Consider the following 20,207-nt stretch of genomic DNA (forward strand, 5'->3'; position numbering starts at 1 on the left):
CCTATAGTTCGTCTGGGAAGAGAATTAAGCTAAATGCACGGGCTTTATTGCACAACAGCAGGTGCCAAGTTTACAGTACAGGGAATTTGTCATCTGCATTTCTCATCGCCTTTACTCTTCCTTTCAGTGTCTGTCTGTGTGTTTATCTGTCTTTATCTCTTTTCTCACTGTGTCTCTCTCATTATACCCTGGAGGAGTGATTCCAGCGGATGCGGTATTAGATTAAATGAGCAGACATGTAACTGCTTGTTTCTCTGGCACATTTCTGCAGAGTCGTAGATGGGCATAAATACATAGAAATGTATTTTAAAATAAAAATACAAAATACTGAGTGGAAAAATGTATTTAAATACAAATACAAAATGCTATGTAAAAAAATATATTTAAATAAAAATACAGTATTTTGTATTTTTAAAATACACAAAATACATGAGAAATTGGCCATCAAGTGCAGGCATCCCTATTAGGCTGAAATATATCTGGACATATTCTGAATGCAAAACAAAAACATTTAGATGTGTACTACTGATTAGAAATGATCTTCCCTTCTCCTGCCCTGAAGGAAAATTATTATTTTTTTCCCCAAACATCTTTTATTACATTTTCATACATTTAAAGTCATACTGTATTTAAAACTGTGGTAACCTTTTCTGCTATCAGGCAAAGAACAGGGATATGCAATATGACCAAAATCTTTTCTTTTCTTTTCTTTTTTTTTTTTTTTTTTTGCAGGTTGGACAATACTTTTTAATCATAGCAACTTTTATTTTTATTTCATGTAAAGTTTGCTTCTATATACAGTTTGTTAAAATTAGAAAGTTTATTAAGAAATGTAAAATTATTATTATTATTTTTTTTTTTTTGAAGAATAAATCTAAAAGCTGAAGAGTTGTGCATCATGCATCAATGTCATAACAAATGCACACAATCACTACATTAAAGTGATGGTGACAGACAGTGATTAACCTTCTTTTGTCTCTACATCAATCATTTGCATAGATGGGGGAACATAATCACAATTCGGAAATGTTACATGGCATGGAAATGGCATTTTCATTAAGCACCATGTTTGTAAAATGCTTAAAATTTACTAAATGAGCCTGCATAGTAGAGATATTGAATAAAGTAATGGTCTATATTTCATACATTCGTTAATTAAAAGAAAATGTTTAATGAATAAAAAAAATACTATTTAGTGTTACACAGATTAATGTTTTTTTTTTTCTAAAATCACAAGTTACAAATTCAAATACTGCGTTTAACGGGATTATTTGATTATTTTGGTGTGGAGAACAATTACCGAGTTGCCCTGCCGATTTACATAATTATATAACGAGTCACATTGTCGGCATTCCACTCTGTCACGGAGTGTGTGCACAAAAAAAAAAACTTTACCTGGCAACGTGCAAGTGTAAATATGAATCTTCTTTTGCGCTTTAAACAGCAAAGTACAACTGAACCAAGTACATCACACTATATTATTCATTCATTCATTCATGCTTCTTCATCTACCCCAACGTTCCAATAATTCCTGCTGCCCCATTAAACACTGCAAGGATTTATTTGCTCAATCTATCTCTAAAATCTCTAATCTAATCTAAAATATGACCTAGGCCTATATAAACGATTTTGAAAAGTTTAATCGATTCACACTTTATATCATCGCTGCCTAAGATATATAAAGTTCTGTCATATCACCCAGCCCTAACATGCAGTAATGTTTAAAACACATTTGACTAGCTAGTTTATAGATAAAAAAAAAATAAACTATCAAAACTGATTGGCTAACAGGCAGCTAACGCTATTTTTCTCCTACACGTGCCGGTGTTTTTGTATTCTTTCATGTTTGCTGAAGGCAAATCTGAATGATGCACCATTGTAACTTTAATCAACAAGGAATTGATCATGATGACACCCTTAACTTAATGTAGAAAACTGAGAAAAGTCGCTGATCCAATCAAGTGCACCTGTCTGCAACCTGCAGATCGAGAAGGGGCTGAATCTGGGGCGGGGCTGCACGTGTCGCCCCGCCCACATGCCTTCTCATTGGTTGTAGGTAAATAAATGACGTCGACGCATCATCCCTCCCACAACTCATCACATTGGTTAGTGAAATGGATTGACGTCGCTGCCACGATAAACAGGACATGCAGTTGGAAACTATACTTATGAATTATACGTTTTATATAACCGCTGAATCCTTTGCTTATTTATTCAGCTTTCAGATGTGTAAAAATCTCAACCAAGTTTTTTTTTAAAACGTACACTTATGACTGGTTTGTGGTCCAAGGTTACATACATTTACAAGTAAGACATCTTTCCGCTGTTTAGTTATCCCATTTCTGGCAATCCGTGACTATAAATCAAAATGTTAACCAGTGGTGTTTATTTACAGTTTTTGTCTTAATTGTTAATAAGATACATAAATGTGGAAAATTCTCAGCAAGAGTGTCCACTATCCTTATGTTATTAAATTAATAAATGGAAAAGGGTAGTTAAACATCAGAGTTGTTTATAAATACAAAGATTTATGACACATGAATGAATTTCACTGTTATTTATTTAAGATATAGTAATGTTCACAGTTATTTCTGATTCTCCCTCCCAATCTAATAGTGACACGAGAATATTTTATAATCTTTGAAATACATTAATTTCTCTACGAAATTGAAATAACTCCCTATAACAATCTGTTGACCCTTCCCGAAGTATATCTACTAAATTGAAACATATTTTCATTTCTTCTAATTTCGCTATTAATTGTCTTCTTTCAGTTTCATATTTCCTGCACTCTAATATGACGTGTTCCACTGTTTCTTCATGCCCGCAATATTCACATTTCCCTGTTCCATGTTTACCTATTTCAGTAATGTTCCATTTAATCCCGTGTGTCCAAACCGAAGCCTTGATATTATTGTCTCTTCTCGCCTATTCCTCCCTGTACACCTTATTTCTCCCACTCTGCTTTGAATCTTATGAAACCATCGTCCTTTTCTATTTTCTTCCCATTGTTGTTGCCATTGTTTCTTTAATTTATTTTTAATAATACTCTTAATTTCTGTTCTACTGAGACTAACTGTAAAATCAATTTGATTGTTTTTAGTAACTTCCTTTGCTATTTTATCTGCTATTTCATTTCCCTTAACTCCATAATGTTTTCAACGTCATTACTTTGCCACCAATGAGATGAGTTGTGGGAGTTAGGTTATCTCGACATTATTAATTTACCTACAACCAATGAGAAGACATGTGGGCGGGGCGACACGTGCAGCCCCGCCCCAGATTCAGCCCCGCCTCGATCTGCAGGCTGCAGACAGGGGCTTCTTGATCCAATGCTGACTCTGCTGCAGGCAGCTCACGTGGATGAGTGTTAAGGTTGGGGGAGGGGTGTGTCTGAACTAAATCAGCACCCTGATAAAGAGGTTGATTGGCACAAAGTATTTTATGTATTTTGAAAATACAAAATACTCATCTTAAATGTATTTAAATACAAATTACATTAGATTTTTCTCAAAGGCTTTACAATACAAAATACAAAATAGTATTTTGTATTTCAAATACGTATTTTAAATACATTTATCTAAAATACTGCCCATCCCTAGTCGTAGTCACCATTAAGTCTTGCTGGTGATCATCTGGATTCTTTTTTACTCATTGAATTAGATGTTCGTGGCGCAGACATTCCTAGAGATGATTTCAAATCAGAAGATATATGTATGGCTTTATATGGCTCTAAAATGAGTTCAGAAAATGAAGACAGGAGTTGGTGTTTTTTTTTTTTTTTGGGGGGGGGGGGTAATTTTTGTGTCTATTTATATATTTTATATTTTTAATCTATATATTATATAAAGTATTGTATTTTAATATAATAATATTTTTATATTTAATTTTATTTTTTTACATATTTATTTTTAAATATTTCAGAATTTACTTAAATTGTCATTTTAAAATATAATATTAATAATAATAAATATTTGTTCACAAATTACAACTAAAATGAATATTTTAAAATAATATTTTTTTATATTTAATTTCATTTCTTATATTGTTATTTAAAGGAAATATTTCAGAATTTACTTAATTTTAATTGTAAAATTTAATAATAATAATAATAACAACAATTAAAAATAAATTGAACTTTTTAAATATTTTTACAATTAATATTTTTTATTATTTATATTTGTAATATTTAAAAAATAATATTTTATATATCAGTTAATTTTTTATATTTTTATTTTTAAATATTTCAGAATTTACTTAAATTGTCATTTTGATTTTTTTCACAAATTACAAATAAAATTGATATTTTAAAATAATATTTTTATATTTAATTAAATTTTTTATATTTTTATTTAAAGACAATATTTCAGAATTTACTTAGAATGTATTAATAATAACAACAACAATTTACTTTTTAAATATTTGTACAATTAATATGTTTTTATTTATATTTTTATTGTTTGTAATATTTTTATATTTAATTTAATTTTTTAAATTTTTATTTTTAAATATTTCTGAATTTACATTTTAAAATGTAATATTATAATAAATATTTTTTCACTAATTATATAAAATTAATATTTAAAAAAATAATATTTTTATTTAAAGGAAATATTTCAGAATTGACTTAAAATTTAAATTTTAAAATGTATTATTATTAATAACAATAATAATAATACATTTAAACTTTTTAAATATTTGTATTTATATTTATTAATTGTTTATATTTTAAAACTAATATTTTTATATTTAATTGCATTTTTATTTATTCAATTATTTATTTAACCTCTCAAAATTCGCTTTATATGTTAAAATCATAAATCATATGGATTACTTTTATAGCATTTATTTAGCTGTTTATTTATTTATTTATTTATTTGCTTGTTTTCATTATTTAAAAGAGCAGAGTGATCACTCTTCAAAATATGTCCTTATTTTATTTAATTGTTTGCTTGCTTTTTTATTATTTAAAAAAGAAGAGTGATTGTTCTTCAAAATTTTTCCTTTAGTGTTCCACAAAAGAAAGTCTTGTGTTTGGATGGTGAGGGTGAGCAGATCAAATATTTGGGAGCATGGTAGTCTATCTGAGATGATGACATCTTGTACTTAAAAGACCATTGACATTTCTTTTTAATTGAAAATCATCTTAGAATATCATGGTGTACAAATACTGCACTAACGCACAAATAAACGCGGTTCTTTTCGGATTGGTCCTTATTGTGTTGACTGTACATTTTAAAGCCATAAATCTGAGGATTTTCTCACTGTATCAAACTCAGATACAAGTCAAGCTTTCAGCCGGTCATTCTATATGGCCTCTGACCTTGCTTACTTGAACCTGTTCATACAGAAGTGTGCCAGCTGAATACAAAAGCTCCTTCAGTACACCTCCTCCTCCACTGGTGTTTATACAGAAAGAAGCCCAGTGGCCATGGAGCCCATGTGCAGAGGCTGATTCTTGAGAGGATGTGGAGTCCCTGCTGTTTGGCTTTTGTGAGTAAAGAAGCGCTCGCTCTACAGAAGCAGTGGTGCGTGTCATAGGCCCGAATGTACGAATCACGCAGCCCCCAGCTGTATTGTGAGAAAACAATGGCCAAAAGCACTCTCGCCCTGGAACTCTTTGTATAAGCAGCGTTTTTAAGGTACTTCTCACTGAGTGTGTAGTTTGCCCAAGGAGGAGTCCTGTCAGGACAGCTCATCTACAGATTGACTGCTGTGAAATTGCATGTGAAGGAGTTGTAAATCATGGATTAAAGGGATAGTTCACGCAAAAATGAAAATTCAGGCTTCATTTACTCATTCTTTTGTTGCAAGAAAGCATTCAGCATTCAGTGATGAGGAGCTTTGTGTGTGCATTGTTGTATGTTTTTAATGTATGTTGATAAGGTAATATGGAAGTGTGTGGAAAGAGTGGACTAAGTGTTCAGTTAGACATCTGCTTTGTTATGAATGAGTCCCCCTGGTGGACAAATATGGCAAAGGATGGTGCCGTTCAGTACTTTTGATTTACGTGTTTCAGAACAAGAACTATTGCCAACCAAACATGAACATACACAGGGTTCAACATTTCTTTATTGACTGAGCTTTATTGAATTTTTATTTATTTATTTTTATTTATTAAGTTTTTATGAATTGTTTAATTCGTTTTTATTTCATAGTTTCATATTATATATGTACAAAGGAAACATATTTGCTTGTCTGTATATTGGTGGATTTTTTTGTTTTTGTTTGTTTTTGTTTCTGATTTGGTTCTGGATTGCTTGTCTTTTTGTCTGCAACATTTTTTTTACATTTACACAAAAATACATTTATTTAAAGGAAATACTTCAGAATTTACTTAAAGTTGCTCTATGTTTTGTTGGGGTTGTTATGATTGTACCATTTGGTTTCCTTTGTACTCTTTTAGATTAGTACATTATGTAAAAAAAAAAATTAATTACGTAAATTTTAAGTTTTCAAATATAAGTAATTAATAATAATAATAATAATAATAATAATAATAATAATAATAATAATAGTTTTAGACTTCTTTTTTTTTACATTTAATATTTTTTATTTATGTAATTTAAAGTTGTTCAGAAAAATTTATCTCTCACAAAATCTATTTTATGGTCCAAAGACTAAAATCATAAATCCTAAGGATTACTTTTAATTGATATTTTATTTGATTTGATTTTTATTTATTTATTATTATTATTATTATTTCATTATTTATTTATTTATTTTTTATATTATGATTTGGCTCTGTATTGCCTGCCTTTTTGGTCATTTTTTGCGGCAGCATTTTATTTACTTTTTTACACAAAAATACATTTATTTAAAGGAATTACTTTATTTTATTTTGCTTTATTTTATTTTATTTTATTATTTAAAAGAGCACAGTGATCATTCTTTAATATATTTATCTATATAGTTTTTTTTCGATGTCTCTGTGTTTTTTTTTTTACATTCACACAAAAGAACATTTATTTAAAGGAATTACTTCAGAATTTACTTAAAATTTTAATTTGGAAATTTAGTCATTAATAATAACAAATATTTTTTGTTTTTATTTAAAATTGACCTCACAAAATCGGTTAAAATTACTTTTATGGATTTTATTATTTTTTTAATTATTTTTTTAATTATTTAATTATTTTGTTTTATTTTATGCTTTCATATGTTTGTCTGTGTATTCTTTATTATATTTATTTCAGTTAAACTAAATAAAAAATAAAAAAAATGTTGCCTTGGCAAATAGCTGAAATTAATTTTTAAAAAATATTTTACATCAGTTAACTTGATTTTATTTTAAGTAACAAAATATTTTATATGGTTTTAGTTAACTACAATAAGCTTGATTTGGAGTAAAAATGTACAATACATAAATGTTTTAACTTTGCAAGGCATGAAAATGGATGTTAAAGACTAATAAATGAGATTTTCAGTGGAAGCAATATTACGCTGATTCCCAACTCAGCTGTCCCCAGTTAGAATACAGTTGTTAAAGAGAGAATTAGACAGAAACTGACTTTTCAGTACAGAATTGTGCATTAGGGCCGCTGTTTCCAGAGCCATCTGCCACCGACATTAATACGCTTGAGAGGAAGGCAGAGAGAGAGAGAGAGAGAGAGAACAGTCTGATAGCATTTGTGCACTGACTGCCTCTGCAGTGCCCCTGTGAGCGCGCCAGGACACCTTCCCATGGGCATCTGCATGACAGAAACGCCGCTGAATCACTGCTGATGTTTGCACAGCTCGCAGTGAGCGTCCTGTCGCGTGTGCGCTGACGAGCTTCCTGGAAGTCGCCATTCGTGCCACTTTATTTATTACCTGCTGTTAAACGCAGCATTATCCGCGCATAATGCCACGTTGAAAATCTCGGTCAATGGCGCTAACGTGAAGCCATTCATTGCCATCGCAGATCTGGATTTCTTTTCTATTGAGGGAGCGAACACTTTTTTCGCCTTTGTTTAACAGCTCTCATCCACATAAAAGAGGGAACATCCCCAGGCACAAAAGCCTCACTGGCTTCCTTCCTGATGTGGCTGCACTGTGAATGCGCTTCGCTTTTGTGTCCTGCTGTTGTTTCTGATGCCTGGATGGATGGCTCGACATGAACCGCCTACAATGGGCCGAGATCATTAGCCATTCAGTTTGCTAGCCCATCCACGCTAATTGGTGGAGAGCCGCACATCTCTGTCAATTCTCATTGCGCACGCGGTTAGCTGGGACGGCCTCTGTCACAGGGCATCGCTTCACCTTGTTATGGCAGCGTGTTCCCTCAGGGTGGAGAGGCGGGTGAAGAGGGCACCCAGCCAGCCCAGATGTTCCTTTCGGCTTTGTAGCCGCAACTCACTGTCACCTAGTTGAGTTCTGCGACTATGGCATACATAGGGGGACCCGTTGCCTAGGCAACAATGCTCCTGCCTAATGGCCAGATCAGTGTGCTGGATTCTGAATGGATGGTTATTTTGTCCTTTTTTTGTGTTTGCCATCTGCTACCGGTCCAGGTTCATTTTCCAGATGGAGCTATATGTTGCCCCGTACTTGGACTGAGAGAAGGGCAGTGGCCATTCGGTCTGTTTGACTGCAGCGCCAAAAATGTGGTTAACCCTGGTTAACCCTCATTAAAGGAGGATGCTGCACTGATGCGCATAATGTGGATGCATGAACGTTTTTTGGATGCGGTGTATGACCTCCATGAAAAAGGCCTATATAATGAATAATAAAAAATGTTTATCGGATTTGTAATAATATAAAATTACTTTTTTTATATACATACAGTCTATACAGTGAGGGAATTTTTTTTTTATCCCTACCGATTTTGTACGTTTGCCCATTGACAAAGAAACCAGAAAAATGCATTTCAAAAAAGTTATAAATTGATTTGCATTTTAATGAGTAAATAAATATTTGATCCCCTATCAATCAGCAAGATTTCTGGCTTCCAGGTGTCTTTTATACAGGTAACAAGCTGAGATTAGGAGCACTCTCTTAAAGGGAGTGCTCCTAATCTCAGCTTGTTACCTGTATAAAAGACACCTGTCCACAGAAGCAGTCAGTCACTAAGATTCAAAATTCTCCACCATGGCCAAGACCAAAGAGCTGTCCAAGGATGTCAGGGACAAGATTGTAGACCTACACAAGGCTGGAATGGGCTACAAGACCATCACCAAGCAGCTTGGTGAAAAGCTGACAATAGTTGGTGTGATTATTCGTAAATGGAAGAAACACACAAAAAAAAACTGTCAGTCTCCTTCGGTCTGGGGCTCCATGCAAGATCTCACCTTGTGGAGTTTCAATGATCATGAGAACAGTGAGGAATCAGCCCAGAACTACACGGGAGGATCTTGTCAATGATCTCAAAGCAGCTGGGACCATAGTCGCCAAGAAAACAATTGGTAACACACTACACCGTGAAGGACTGAAATCCTGCAGCGCCCACAAGGTCCCTATCCTCAAGAAAGCACATGTACAGGCCCAATGAACATTTGAATGATTCTGAGAAGAACTGGGTGAAAGTCTTGTGGTCAGAGACCAAAATTGAGCCCTTTGGAGGAGGAATGCTGCCTATGACCCCAAGAGCACCATCCCTACCGTCAAACATAGAGGTGGAAACATGCTTTGGCGGAAAGGACAACTGCATCACAACAAAGGGACGATGAACTGTACCGTCAAATCTTGGGTAAGAACCTCCTTCCCTCAGCCAGGGCATTGAAAATGGATCATAGATGGGTATTCCAGCATGACAATGACCCAAAACACACGGGCAAGGCAACAAAGGAGTGGCTCAAGAAGAAGCATTAAGGTCCTGGAGTGGCCTAGCCAGTCTCCAGACCTTAATCCCATAAAAAAAATCTGTGGAGGGAGCTGAAGGTTCAAGTTGCCAAACGTTAGTCTCGAAACCATAATGACTTGGGGAGGATCTGCAAAGATGAGTGGGACAAAATCCCTCTTGCGATGTGTGCAAACCTGGTGGCTAACTACAAGAAACGTCTGACCTCTGTGATTGCCAACAAAGGTTTTTCGACCAAGTACTATGTCATGTTTTGCGAAGGGGTCAAATACTTATTTCACTCATTAAAATGCAAATCAATTTATAACTTTTTTGAAATGCATTTTTCTGTTGTTATTCTGTCTCTCACTGTTCGAATAAATCTTCCATTAAATTATAGACTGATCATTTCTTTGTCAGTGGGCAAACGTACAAAATCAGCAGGGTATCAAATAATTTTTCCCTCACTAGGGCTGGATTATTAATCGAAAAGTAAATGAAACCGAAATTCAGAACATCCAGCAGATGTAATTTTGCCATGTTGATTATTAATTTTTTTTTTCCTGTTAACCCTTAAAGACCTACAACATTTTTGGGGCACCTGACGCACCTGTGTTTTTCTTTGTTTTTTCAGACCTATTCTAGCAGTCAACGTCAAGTGACATATATTATTATAAACAGGAGAACTTGAAGTTTCTGTCAACAATTGGGTGTTTTTTAATGTGTACTCAAACAAAAACTTTTTTTTCTTTAGAAAATTGTATTTAGGTGTTTTACACTTCCAAATACAATTTTGTCTACATATAACATTCCCCAAGCAAGAGGAAGAGACCTACTGGCTGACCTGCTAATAAACCAACCACTGTTTATTTGTTTTTATGTACCATTTTAAGGGTCAAAGTTGCAAACGCCAGCCTAATAGATTTAAACTGGTTATTTCAGACAGCTTGAGCCCGTTTGAAGCTATACGGAAATTTAATCCTTGCAGCATCAACAACTGGAATTTAAACTGATTCTAAATTGATGGATTGATTTTATATGTGTGCTATTATACATGACAGGATTGTTTACACTGCAGATCTGTGCTTGCATATGCTTTCAGGTGGAGTTTGCATTAATGTACATTATCTGTGTTCTCTTCGCAGTCCCTCAGGGAGTGATCCAGAACGGAGCTCGAATGATGAGCCAGGGCATCTTCCCAGGAATCCGACCCCTTCCCATCAACCCCATTGTCAGCAGGACAGCCGCTGTCAGGTCAGTCCTGTCCCTCAGGTCGCTTTGAGCATTTCCCGACTCATTACATGATTGACAGGTTTATCAGCCAATCAGAATCATGCTTACACTGCAATGCTTTGGCTCATATCTGATCTCTCCTTTTGACTCTCTGAGGTCTGGCTACTCTATTCCTCACATTTCATTAGATCAGAACAGCCAGGTCATTGCAGACATCAGCGCAAAGTCTTATCCGGGCTAAGGCCCCACTCTTGCATGCATGATGTGACATGAATAATTGATCACAAACACTAAGTTTTTTTAATGGCATGACCAAACACACAGACTGACTGACTATATCGCTGTGAAACATTCATAAGCTGGGCCTCAGAAACAGGCCGCCCCCTCAGGTACTGCATGCTAGTGTCAGTGCACTGTAAAATCTACACGAAATGTCCCCTCAAGTGAAGGTAAATGGGTTCAGGGTCTGGCCCGGTCACAAAATCAAGCATTTAAACTACTAAAAAGTACTAAAAGGACAGAATTAGAACATAGTGATCAGAAACGTCTAAAAACAAAAGAGTCAACCTTTTCTTTACCAGTTTAGTCAGTTTTTACCCCATTATGACATTTGTCTGTATTTGTTTGTTAGAGTCCATCCAAGTTCATTTACAATTCCAAACCAAGTCTGAGTCCTGAGTCCAAGTATTACAATATTATCTAAGTAAGACTGTATTTTTGTTTAACAACATACCATTTGCTTAGCTACGGTGGTGTTTTAGTGCCACGTTAAAAAAAAAAAAATCTAAAATCATGAGAGTCCGAATATTTCAAGAATAAAGTCAAAATTATGAGAATAAAGTACAAATATTTTGAGAATAAAGTAAAAAAATAATCTGGGCCATTAGCATGCAGAGGTTATACTCTCAAAATATTTTTTACTTTAATTGCCACAATTTAATTTTCGTAATTTCGTATTTATTCTCGAAACATTTTGTCTTTATTCTCGTAATTTCGACTTTATTCTGAAAATATTTAGACTTTATTGTCAACATATTTCGACTTTATTCTCAAAATATTTCAACTTTATTCTCATAAATTTGACTTTATTCTCAAAATATTTTGACTTTATTCTCGAAATATTTGTACTTTATTCTTCAAACATTTGGACTGTTCTCAAAATATTTTTACTTTATTCTCGCAATTTTGACTATTATCGAAATATTTTTACTTTATTCTTGTAATTTCAACTTTATTCTCAAAACATTTCAACTTTATTCTCAAAACATTTTGACTTCATTTTCAAAATATTTTGACTTTATTATTAAAATATTATGACTTTAATCTCATAATTTTAGTTTTTTTTTTAACGTGGCACTGAAACTCTGTCATACTCAGCTGATATATAAAATATTTAGAAGATGTAGAACAATTCATTTTTTTGCCATTGGACATCATTTTCCTGTCAGTTAAGCACATTTCGTTTCCTTTCGTTTCCTTTCCTTTCCTAATTATGCCAGTCAATTTACTTTTCTGTAGCATGTATTAAATATATACATAATAAATATAAATATAAAATGTAACGTTTTTAGTGTACACACACACACTAACAAACAATCATTTATTGCAACACACCAATGAAAACTACTTAACTGTCATGAGGATAATGTTCTAATGCTACTAAAATAATTTCAGTATTTATTCATTTTGAATTTGTGGTGAAGACATGTTTTTTCCCTATAAGATTTATTATTTTGTTAGCATAAAATAACGGCTTAGACCTGATAAATATCTCAGATTACCTCAGTTAAAATAAGGGCATTTAGGAACAGTTCTCCTTTGTCCTTATGCTCACATACAGAGCTTGCGCTCAGGCTGTGAGTTGCTGTATGATGCACATATTGTGCAGTGACAGGCCACATACAGTCCAAAGAGTAAAACAGCCTCTTTGTCTCTTTTAAAATGAGTGACACTGCATTTAGGCATTAATTATTGAAGCAGTTTCTTTAGCCTGCTGTGCTGTGGCTATAATTTATGAGTCATAAATGCACATATGAGGCAGGAAGTGGAAAAGCTCTTAGGATTATTTTTTCGAACCACAGAGGGAGTTTTAACGTTTCTGCAGCGAATCTGCAAAGCGCGGCAGGATGTTCTTTGTCACTCAGAGCTGCTGCTATATAAACTGTGACCAGAAGCACAAAACAAGCATCACTTAAAAGACACTTCATTACTGTTTCTCAGGGTAAGAGGCATAAATAGAGCTAAACGGCCTTTATTTGTCATTTTCCATCATATTATGTTAGCTAAAAGTGGAGAGTTTTGTAATCCACCAATTAATTTGCTTTTTAATGATGTTGTTGGCCAACTGAAGAGGTGCTTCAAAGCTTAAGTGTTTCAGAGACAAATGTTTAATTGTTTTTAACATTAAAGGATGACGCGCTTGAAGGCTGCAGTGTTTTTTAGCACAAAACATAAGAAAAAAAGGTGTGAGATGTGTTAACGGTTGTAGTTCCAACATTTCACCTCACACTCTAATTATACATATATTGCATAAAAAAATTAAGCCTTTTTTATAGAATGCAAATATAATGTAGGCCTATACATCTTTTATATTTCACATAAAAGATGTTTACATATAGTCCACAAGAGAAAATAATAGTTGAATTTATAAAAATGACCCCGTTCAAAAGTTTACATCCCCTTGATTTTTAATACTGTGTTCTTACCTGAATGATCCACAGCTGTGTTTTTTTGTTTAGTGATAGTTGTTGATGAATCTCTTGTTTGTCCTGAACAGTTAAACTGCCTGCTGTTCTTCAGAAAAATCCTTCAGGTCCCACAAATTCTTTGGTTTTCCAACATTTTTGTGTATTTGAGCCATTTCCAACAATGACTGTATGATTTTGAGATCCATTTTTTCAAACTGAGGACAACTAAGGGACTCATATAGAACTATTACAAAAGGTTCAAACACTCACTGATGCTTTAGAAAGAAAAAACATGCATTAAGATCTGGGGGGTGAAAACTTTGAACAGATTGGAGATGTGTACATTATTTTTATTTTGCCTAAATATCATACTTTTTCATTTAGTACTGCCCTTCGAATACTATAGACGATAGTTACATGTTTCCCAGAAGACAAAATAAGTTACATTTACCCTCATCTTTAAATTCAAAAAGTTTCACCCCTGCCTCTTAATGCATGGTTTTTCCTTCTGGAGCATCAGTGAGCATTTGAACCTTCTGTAATAGTTGCATATGAGTCCCTCAGTTGTCTCAGTGTGAAAAGATGGATTTCAAAATCATACAAAGGACAAAAAGGGACTCAAAAAACACAGCTGCAGATCATTCAGGTAAGTATACAGTATTACAAATAAAGGGGATGTTAACTTTTGAACCGGGTCATTTTTATAAATTCAACTATTATTTTCTCTTGTGGACTATATGTAAACATCTTTTATGTGAAATATCTTATTCAGGTCAGTACTAAAAAAACAATAACGTGCATTTTGTATGATCCCTCTTATTTTGGTACAATAATTAACATTTTGCAATTCTGAAAGGGGAGGGGGTGTAAACTTTTTACCTCAATTGTAATATAAATTCATGTAACATAAAATCTTACAGACCCCAGACTTTTAAATGACAGTGTATGTATACATGTTTCATTTCTTTATTTTTTTTCTTTTGATTTTATTTCAATTTAAATATTACCTAGGGATACTCTTGACAGGTTTTGTGATTTAGATTTACTTACTTTATATAATAACAAATGGGATGAATTTACTCATGTGTTCCAGAGGTTGTTGCCATCTGTGCAAAAAACTGCAAAACATCAGTACAGAGTGTCCATGTTACACATATTATTATAATTAATTACTATAGTAGCATAATTACAAACAGCTCCACAAAATAATTACACAGCAAGCACATGTAGTTCATTTGTTTTACTCAGCATTTACGCAGTACAACAGAAACAGCATGTGTGCACTTGCACTAATGCACACATCTCTTGTCTGTCTTAACAGGTCAGTACTCGGATACAGAATAACCAGTGATGGCGAGCCAACCCGTAACTCTCCACTGGTCAGCAGCGACCCCAAGGATGACCACACCTACAGTTTTGCCAAATCTTCCAGCTCAGATGTCGAAGAAGAGGCCCACTGCGACGGAAGCGAGGTGAGCTTCCACGCCAACGAGGCTGGCAGCGATGCCGAGGAGGACGACAAGAGCAAAATCAAAAAGGAGCCCAAGGAGTGGTCCGTGGACGCCCTCGCTCTGGCCCAGCACAAGAAACGGCAACATTTGACAAAAGTCAAACAGAGAGTGGCCAGTGACACTCTTCCTCTAAAAAAGAGGCGCACGGAGAAGCCTCCGGAAAGTGACGACGAGGAGATGAAGGAGGCCGCCGGGTCCCTGCTTCATTTGGCGGGAGTCAGGGCCTGTTTGAACAATATCACCAACCGGACGGCAAAGGGGCAGAAAGAGCAAAAATAATGAACTGACTGTATTATAAAGAGAGAAAAAAAACATCACTTTGAATAGAATTTACTATTTTTTTCCAGGACATCAGGTGAATTCTACTGATTTGTGGCAATATCAACAATCACTTTGTTTTCCTATCTTTATAGGTAACATTTTACTGAGGGTTCCTTGTTTTAGTTCACTTTTAGTTCAGTTTATTGTGATTTCTGTTTTTTTAATCTACGGAGATTGAAGCCATAGCCTTCCCTTTTTAAAGATATTCAGCAAAGCATTTCATTCAACTGAGAGAAAAAAAAGTGATAGTAAAATTTGCCCTGCCCCATTGTCATACTAGGGATAGTTCACCCAAAAGTGAAAATTCTGTGATTAATTACTCACCCTCATGTCGTTCCAAACCTGTAAGACCTTCGTTCATCTTCAGAACACACATTTTTGATGAAATCCAAGAGCTTTCTGACCCTGCATAGACAGCAATGCAACTACCATGTTCAAGTAATGTTATGAAGCTACGAGAATACTTTTTGTGCACAAAGAAAAGAAAAATAATGACTTTATTCAACAATTTCTTCTCTTCTGTGTCAGTCTTCGCTGCGCGTTTTATGAGCTTACCATGCCGCACATACAAACATTGAGCGAACAATGTTTATAACTAGAGTTACAAAACGATTAGTCGCGATTAATCAATTCAAATTTATTACATACATACAGTGTTTACATACAAATACATACAATACAAACAAATATTCTTAAAATATATACATATATGCGTGTGTATTTATATATATATATTAGGGCCGGGACTTTAACGCGTTAATTTAGATTAATTAATTACACAAAAATAACGCGTTAAATTTTTTTAACGCATTTTAATCGCACTTAGTTTTGCACCGCGGAACGTTTCTCACTGGATGAGATTCGGCGGACCGATTATACTGGAGCACCAACTAGCGTTCAGACAAGCTGCGCCCGTCCTAAATAGTATTGTATGTCCCAAATCGTAGTATGTTTAAAAAAGTATTCCAAAGATTCCCGGATGGTCTACTACTTAACGATCAATGCACACTCTAACGGCTAATATTGCCCACAACACACTGCGCCGTGAACGAGGATTCGATTAGAACTACAAACACGCATAAAAAGTGTTAAAAAACTACAAACATGGAGGATATGTGCGACCAACGGACAGGTAGAGAAAGGGGTTTGAGTGATAAATAATCAGTGTGTAACCTGATAAAAATATTTTTGAAATGTTATCCGCGTTATATTCCATGTGCAGCAACATTTATAATGATAGGTTTGGTCATTAACGTTTAAATGCATAATTAAGCAAACACAAGAGCAAAGTTCTCGGCATGAAAGACTCGTTAAAGAACGTGCCTCTTAATTTCTCTCTAATACGGTAGGAAATTAAATTAAACGAAATGTAGATAATGTTAACTGTGATGATTGACAAGGCAGTTTAAACAGTGACAGGATTCACCTAACTAAGCAACAGAGCGTCCGTTAAACCACAGCACATCACATCGAGCCTATTGCTACACTTAATGGCAATATTGCACTGGTCTGTTGGACTTGGTTGAACAAAAATAAACAATATTTTGTTGCTTAAGCTTATGTATTCAGTCATTATTCAATGGTATAATAAAAATCCATATAAAAAAACTTACTTCTCACTGTTCTCAGGTCAAATATTTATATGTGATTAAAATGCGATTAATTTCGATTAATTAATTACAAAGCCTCTAATTAATTAGATTAAATTTTTTAATCGAGTCCCGGCCCTAATATATATACATAAGAAATATACACAGTACACACATAGTGTGCAAACATAAACTTTTACTTTGAAACGATTAATCGTGACTAATCGTTTTGGTCATGAAAACTCAAGCACCAAGGTTCATTCATTTATTTAGAAGTCTTAAATTAAACCACTTGATTCATATGATTTTTTTTTTTTTTAATGAACATTTTGAAGCGTGAGTAGACTTTCAATGAAACAGAAATCTCTCAGATCTCTCAGAAGTGTTACAGGGTGAATAAATGGCAGAATTTTCATTTTGGGGTGAACTAATCCTTTAAAAACGACAGCAAATTGTGTTCTGAAGTCAAAAGTAGTAATGAGTTAGTGATAATTATGGGTTATAGTGATCTTTGCTGTAATATAAGATGTTTTAGAAGCACAGGGCAGTGCCAAAGACAATCCTCGAGCAGTTTTTGTGATGTCACTTCCCCTCGACGCTCTGGCCGTTAAAGAACCCAGCAGCATCGTGTGAAAAACACTCATGTCTGTAGTTGTCGTTTGGCTCATTTGAATCATAATTCACTGGGATGAGAGTAAAGCCATAAGCTTTTGTCAAAGTGCTTTTTGGAGTCAAAAGTGATACATTCACCACTAAGTCTCTCGAAAACTGCCCACGTTTTTTCCTAAGCAATCAAATTGAGTGGTATTTTCCATCTATAGCGATAGCGGATGGCACAATGAAAGTGAAAACTCGGAGCTAAAGCTACAATACCTGCCAATTGTATTCTAATAGCAGACTGTGGAGTTTGTTTTGTTTTGTGTTTGTTCATTTGTTTACGTTTTTGATTTTTTTTTTATTATTATTTGAAACCCTCGTGATGTAATAAGCAATTTCATCCAGTCAGGATAAACACTGTATAAAAGTAACACTAGACCATTTTCCTTTCTTAATTTAAGCAATGTAGCCAGCAGGATTTTCCAAATCGTGTTGCATGGGTTCTGTAAAAAAAGAGAAGACCGTTTTTTTAAAACTCAAAGTTCATGTAAGGTAAATAATGTATTTAGCATGGAGCATGGATTATTTTCATATAAATATAGATCCTAGAGAACTAAGGCGCCGCCTCTAATTTCTATGCCAGTAGGCCTAGTCTCTTTCGTTGTTTTTTTGTCGAAATTTGATTTCCATTTGTCGTCCTCATCGCCTTTGTGTTGAAGCAGGCATCTTAACAATTACCTTCTTCAGGGACAAACACTGACTGTTGGGAAACTCTCTCTGCAATACGAGGACTCGGGCTCGGGCCGTTTCGGCCCACGCTAGCGGCCGCCCCGAATACCCACGAATACCCGCTACGTCAATGTCCGTGTCGTCAAGGAGAAGTTCGTAGTGAGTGTCGGTCCCCTTCCGGCTCCGTGCCTGCTTTTCTTCCATATGTAATCCGGATGTGCGTGTCTGTGATTTATTCAGGGTCTTCCATTTTGTTCCACGAGACTTTGGATCTGCCGTTCGTTTGTTTGTTTTTTTGGTTCACTTTATTCCTGTATTTACATGTAGCACTGTTCAGGAGTCATCAGTATTGATTCAGTTGTTCTCGGTACAGGCAGTCAGACGGTTATTTCCGCCTCCACGCATATATATTTAAGCACTTATAGATAATAAAAGCAAGTGATACCAGAACTCAGTGCAAACGCTAGTGTATATATTCTCACGACCTCACCGAATTGCACTTTTATTGTTTTAACGTATAATAAAGAACTTAAGGATTCAGTGCCAAAGCCTGTAATGACTCTATACACTGCAAAACGGACGATGCATACTTGATATGTCAGTCATAACATGTCAATAAGTTGTAGCATTTCTGTCATGTATAAGATCTTCTCAGTCCTATTTGTTAATGTCGCACTGCATTGCTGTGTTTCATGAAAGTCACACTGCCTTCCCCGTTCATCTGACGACGATGATAATGGTTCGATCCGATGTTTTGTAGCGTGTTGAATGTTATATCTGACCCATGAGTGTTAATGTGATGTCTGCAGTTGGCATGCCTTTCCCCTTACCAAGCTAGACATTTCTTGACGCAGAATAATCCTGATTATAACCTTGTCTGCTGGTCTTTATAAACATCTGTTGTATCACATTTCCGTTCAATATGCTTCAAACTGGGAAACCGGTAGCAGAGAGAGAGCTATGAGTCCTTTATACACTGCCTTCCTTCAAAGACAACACTCACTACGGAACTTTTCCTTTCTAGTTCTTTCAGAGGAACCTGAAACATGTAAAAAAGCATCAAGAGCCATTCAAAAAAAAATGTTAATAGGAGGCGAAGTGTTTCTTCTTTTTTTCCCCCCGTTGTGTTTTTTGGTTTTAGTTGAAAGGTTCCTGTTAACTGCCATTCTGTTACGTGTTTGAGTTGTTTAAGACGAAGGTAATGGAGTCCATTTGGTTTGTAATGAAATATTCGGTCTGATGGCATGTGCACCCTGCTAATATGTCAATATAGAGGCGTAATTGCACTCTGTATTTCCTTTGACTTGTAATCATATTGCCAAAGACAACAATTTTATCGATTAATGTAAATACCACTTTGTCCATTGCTACAACAAATTCTATTTGTTTTTGGTTCGTTTAGTTTTTTTCTCCAACCCTACCATCAAGTTTCTGTGATGTATTGTCTTCCAGTTGCAATAAAAAAAAGTTGCAAAGGTGATCCTGGACTAGCATGATGGTTTTGTACAGCTCTAAATCTATTGTTGATATTATTGATAAAAAGAATCATATTTTAATATATCACATGGCTTTTCAAGCCAAATACTTCTTATTTAAAAGATAAATGGTGGTTTTGCCTCGGTATGTTTAACAGGTAGAAACAGGAAATGGGGGGCTTAAACCGGTTAATTTTTTTATTATTATTATTTTTTAACAACTTATGACATTTCTTAATTTGTTGCTTCACCCTAATATGTGTGCTATGAGGAGTAAGAGTCAATAACATATAAATCTATACATTCAA

The 20,207-nt window shown here is 34.6% G+C and overlaps 1 protein-coding gene across 2 annotated transcripts in view; it reads left to right on the plus strand.

The window, feature by feature from the left end:
• Nucleotides 1–16,238, plus strand: part of foxn3 (forkhead box N3) — a 122,213-nt gene extending 105,975 nt beyond the window's left edge. For both annotated transcript variants that reach the window (XM_073826920.1, XM_073826921.1), the window contains exons 5-6: nt 10,903–11,011; nt 14,999–16,238. In XM_073826920.1, the coding sequence (XP_073683021.1) occupies nt 10,903–11,011; nt 14,999–15,467 (578 nt within the window). In that variant the 3' untranslated portion in view covers nt 15,468–16,238. The remainder of the gene's footprint in view (nt 1–10,902; nt 11,012–14,998) is intronic.
• Nucleotides 16,239–20,207: the final 3,969 nt, after the last annotated feature.

Source organism: Garra rufa, chromosome 21 (assembly GCF_049309525.1).
Source record: "Garra rufa chromosome 21, GarRuf1.0, whole genome shotgun sequence".
Taxonomy (NCBI): Eukaryota; Metazoa; Chordata; class Actinopteri; order Cypriniformes; family Cyprinidae; genus Garra; species Garra rufa.